This window comes from Astatotilapia calliptera, chromosome 15 (genome assembly GCF_900246225.1).
Source record: "Astatotilapia calliptera chromosome 15, fAstCal1.2, whole genome shotgun sequence".
NCBI classification, from domain to species: Eukaryota; Metazoa; Chordata; class Actinopteri; order Cichliformes; family Cichlidae; genus Astatotilapia; species Astatotilapia calliptera.
The window spans coordinates 20933647-20937653 of NC_039316.1; the positions used below are offsets into that span (position 1 = coordinate 20933647).

Here is a 4007-nt window from a genome sequence, read left to right on the forward strand (position 1 = left end):
ACATTTATGTTATCTGTGTTTTGTTTTTCTCATCTGATTTGGATTGAATCTGATTCATTTTGGTTAATTCTAGGATATTGAAGACTCCTCCTATTGGTGGAGTGTTCCTGGTGGAATTTTCCGCTCTCACCTAAATGGAAGTTTGGTAGAGCACCAACTGGAAAATAGTCGGTGTGTTCATGGAGTCCGTTTTCTTCCAGGTGTGTGTGTGTGTGTGTGTGTGTGTGTGTGTGTGTGTGTGTGTCTGTCTAAACAAGTCAGAGTTTTAGGTTGAGTATAATGATGCCATGAGCTTAAGGAAATATAATTTCACATAAAAAGAGAGTGCCTTGGAGATTTTTGATTATTTAGCTTATATTTGTCCCTTCCAAAAAGCTGTTGCTCCATCTGAGACAAAGATTTAGTTGGGCTACTTAGCTGGTTTAAAATGAGGCTCTGAAAGAAGGATGCCTCATTAAGTTAAATGCCTGTTGCTTTACTCCTCTGCTCCTCTCTGGTGGACCACAGGAAGGCTAAGATGTGAGGAGATTAACTGAGAATGTACATTTTAAGCAATAAAGGGAGACAGTGCTGCCCTTCCTCCTTGTCAGCTGTTAGTTCTACAGATGTCTTCCTTTCATTATTTATGCTCCTATTTAGGATTCCGGTTTCTTTTACAATAATGGCTCAATTGTTTTGAAAGGTGATGTCTGTCTCTGCAGTGTCCAAGTCTTTAAAGATAAATACTGTTTTATACATGTTTTTAATCAGGTTCGTGTGTTTTTGTGCTTGTGAGCTTTACAAGTGGCCTTTAATGTTATTATGCTTCTATCAATGATGTTCTTTTGTCTTCTTCATCTTTGCTTTTCTTTTACCCTTTATAAATGCCACCAACCTGCATATTAAACTGAGCCTGCATGACTAAGCGTTCAATTTAATTAACATGTCCTTTTTTAAATAAAAAAAACTTCTTAATGCACAGTGTCCCTTTCAGTCTCTAGGAGGTTTCGTGTTTGCCCTCAGCAGTATGTCAGAGTTTCCTCTGAGGGGAATTTACCTGCTGCTAATGTAGTGAAGGTGTTTTTCACAATAAAACTTTATTTTAGAAAACTAAAATAAATGTACATCTTCAGTCCAGGAAACAAGGATTACTCTGATAAGCTGCCCATAAGGAGAGTTAATACTGTATAATGTGATAATGATTACTGGTTTGTCAGACTGGGAGTAGACATCTCCCAGTTTAATTTTGTGACAGAGAAACAGGATTTTCAGGATTCAGACGCTGATCTCAAACCCCTTCGTTCTCATTTCAGTTTCACTGTAATAAACTTTACTTACATGTGATTTGAAAACAATATTCCCCAAGCACTGGCGTGTTTGGGACGATGTTCATCAAAATGTGTCAATCAGCTCGCGAGGAGATCCTTAAATAAACCCCAAATCCTCAGGAGCCCTTTGTCTGTGTTCGAATGATAACCTGGAGCGCCTCCTGCTGGAAGGCTGCGGGGATTACAACGAGACAGAATAAACTAAAAACATCGTCCAAGTTTCTCATCAACATGTCTCCATCTCCTTGACCTTTTTGAGCTCACCTGATTTCCTCAACTTCTTAGACTCAAGAACTGTCTTCTCACTTCTTGCTACTTCACAGGAAACAACAGGTGAAACTTAAAATCTTTATTCAGACCCAAAACAAATCGAAATTTACATTCAACACAAAAAAAAAGAAAAAGGATGAGCGTGCAGACTCTCTGCAACCTTCAAGCTTCGGTACAGTCACAACTGACACGGACAAGAAACAAACCTCTCAAAGGTTTGTTTCAAAGCTAAAGAACCAGAAAAAGAGCATTAAACAGTCCTGCAGCAGATTTCTTTAAAGGTGCTCGTCTTTTTCTTTGTGCTCTGGTTGCAGAGGCTTCGCCGCTCCTTCTCTTGACAGCCTGTCGGCCTCCTCGTTGCCTCTGTAGCCGGCGTGACCTGGAATGTGCATCTGGAGGAGGACCAGAAGGGCAGACAAGTAAGTATAAAAACATGAAAATAACAACTAATAATCAATCACTTGGACGCTTACTGAGCATTAAACAAATGATTGGATATGGCTGTACTATGCAGCACTAAGACTGTTTACTACTGCGGCCTGTAATGCAGTCACAGTAAAATGATCACTTCAAATTATTGCTGCCAAATCATGGGGTGCTCATCACGGGTTGCATTTAAATCATTAAGACCTGCAAATGACCAGAAGATTTTTCATTACATCCTGATACGTACGACCTTCAAACAGGCGGTTTTTACCATTACCGGTTCATCCATCAGATAAGGCATTAACAATACTGCTGATGCTTTTCTCTGACTGTTACTTTTAAATTGAACCTGTCACACCGTTTCCAGATCAGACTACTTTCTGCACATCAAAACAATCCACCAGAAGTGAAGAGAACAATGTAATAATGAGCTCATCATTTTAAGTTAAATTTTCCAAGCAGAAAATGCTGAATTTCTCTGGCTTCACCTTCAAAAATCTGAATATTCACCTTTTTTGGGCCTAATTTGGACTGAGGGGGTTTAATTCTTCCCTCACGATAATCTGAACCCTTTCGTAATATCTTTCTGGCATTCACGATTTATTTGTGGACCCTTATTTTAACGTATATTTTACATTTTTAAGCATTCGAATAATTGAATCAGAAATTAAGTGACAATCAACCTTGTGCCAGCCTGACTTCGTACAATTAAAATAAAAACACAGATGATCCCGCAGCAAGAGGAATAAAATTACTTTTTTTTTTTAACCAAAGAACAGAAAGGTGACGCAGTGCAGGAACCTTTTACACATTTGTGAGACTAGTCTGAATAAAATGTTGTTGTTGATTCAACATTTATGCAAATTAGCACATTTAATTAGTACTAATGAAAGAAACATTAGCATATTTTAGTATCAAATGTGTACTTGTCGAACACTTAGTCTTATTAACAAACCAGGGAGTTTCTATCATTTAACATTTTTATCATTCAGAGCTGATTAAAAGAATAAAAATTTACGATATTTTTCTGAATTAAGACTCTAATGTGCAAACAAAATGAAACAGGAACGCTGAACCTGTCTTCAGCCGAATGCTCAGATTTTTCTTTTTTGAAGACGTTTGAAATAGCAAAATTATTTGGATATGTAACACTTCATCTGCTTATCAAAAGCATAAGATTTCAGAAAACAAAAAACAAAACATAATCATCTTAATCCAAGTAATCCACTGAAACTGTCCCTTTGATATATACAGTTTTAGCCTCTGAGGAAAGCTGTTCGGCTGCTTGCTCTGTCTGACTGTACTGAGCCCTCCGTGCCCCCTTGTGGCCATTTTTCAGGCCATGGACAGATTTATCACCTCCCCAGCAGGGGGCGGTTGACTGCAAAAAGACTCCTGCGGTAAATGTAAAAACATTGTTTACTTCTGACCTGCATGAATCTAAAGACCCCGTCCGCAAAGAAACACTGATACTTACCCAGACCACCTCCACCTGTCCATTCAGCCTGTCCAGTTTCACAAAGTCGTCTTTGTTGGTAATCTGACCTCCAGATTTCAACCTCCAGCCGTTCAGCTTCCAGTTCTTCACCCAGCTGGTCACACCTGCATGAAGGAAAAAGAAAAGAAAAACCTTTACCCATTCAGTGGGAAATTCAAAAGCTGAAATCTGAGTGGTAATGCAACATGACTGCAGCATGACTCGAGTTTGTGACTCACCGTTTATCGTAAACTTGCTGTCAGTGTATAAAACGAGTTTCTTGATGTTATTCTGTTTGGCCTGTTCCAGCGCTCTGCAGGCCGCCTGGTGCAGCGAGAGCAGAGACGACAGTTAGTTATGCTTTAAAGCTTGTAGAGAAAAATCCAAGCATAAAATAACAAACAGGCATTTACAGGCCTGCGTCTTACTATTCTTTCCAATAAATAGGTACATTTACATATCTGCTTCCTCAGGAAACTTTTCAGAAGTTGAGTTTAAAACCTTCATTCTCATGGTGCCATTTTTAG

The 4007-nt window shown here is 38.9% G+C and overlaps 1 protein-coding gene across 1 annotated transcript in view; it reads right to left on the reverse strand.

The window, feature by feature from the left end:
- Positions 1-1641: 1641 nt before the first annotated feature.
- rnaseh1 (ribonuclease H1) overlaps positions 1642-4007 on the reverse strand; it is a 6355-nt gene continuing 3989 nt past the window's right edge. Inside the window, exons 6-8 of the mRNA XM_026194839.1 lie at positions 3720-3804; positions 3481-3605; positions 1642-1969 (exon numbers count right to left, since the gene is read on the reverse strand). Of these exons, the coding sequence (XP_026050624.1) occupies positions 1853-1969; positions 3481-3605; positions 3720-3804 (327 nt within the window). The 3' untranslated portion in view covers positions 1642-1852. The remainder of the gene's footprint in view (positions 1970-3480; positions 3606-3719; positions 3805-4007) is intronic.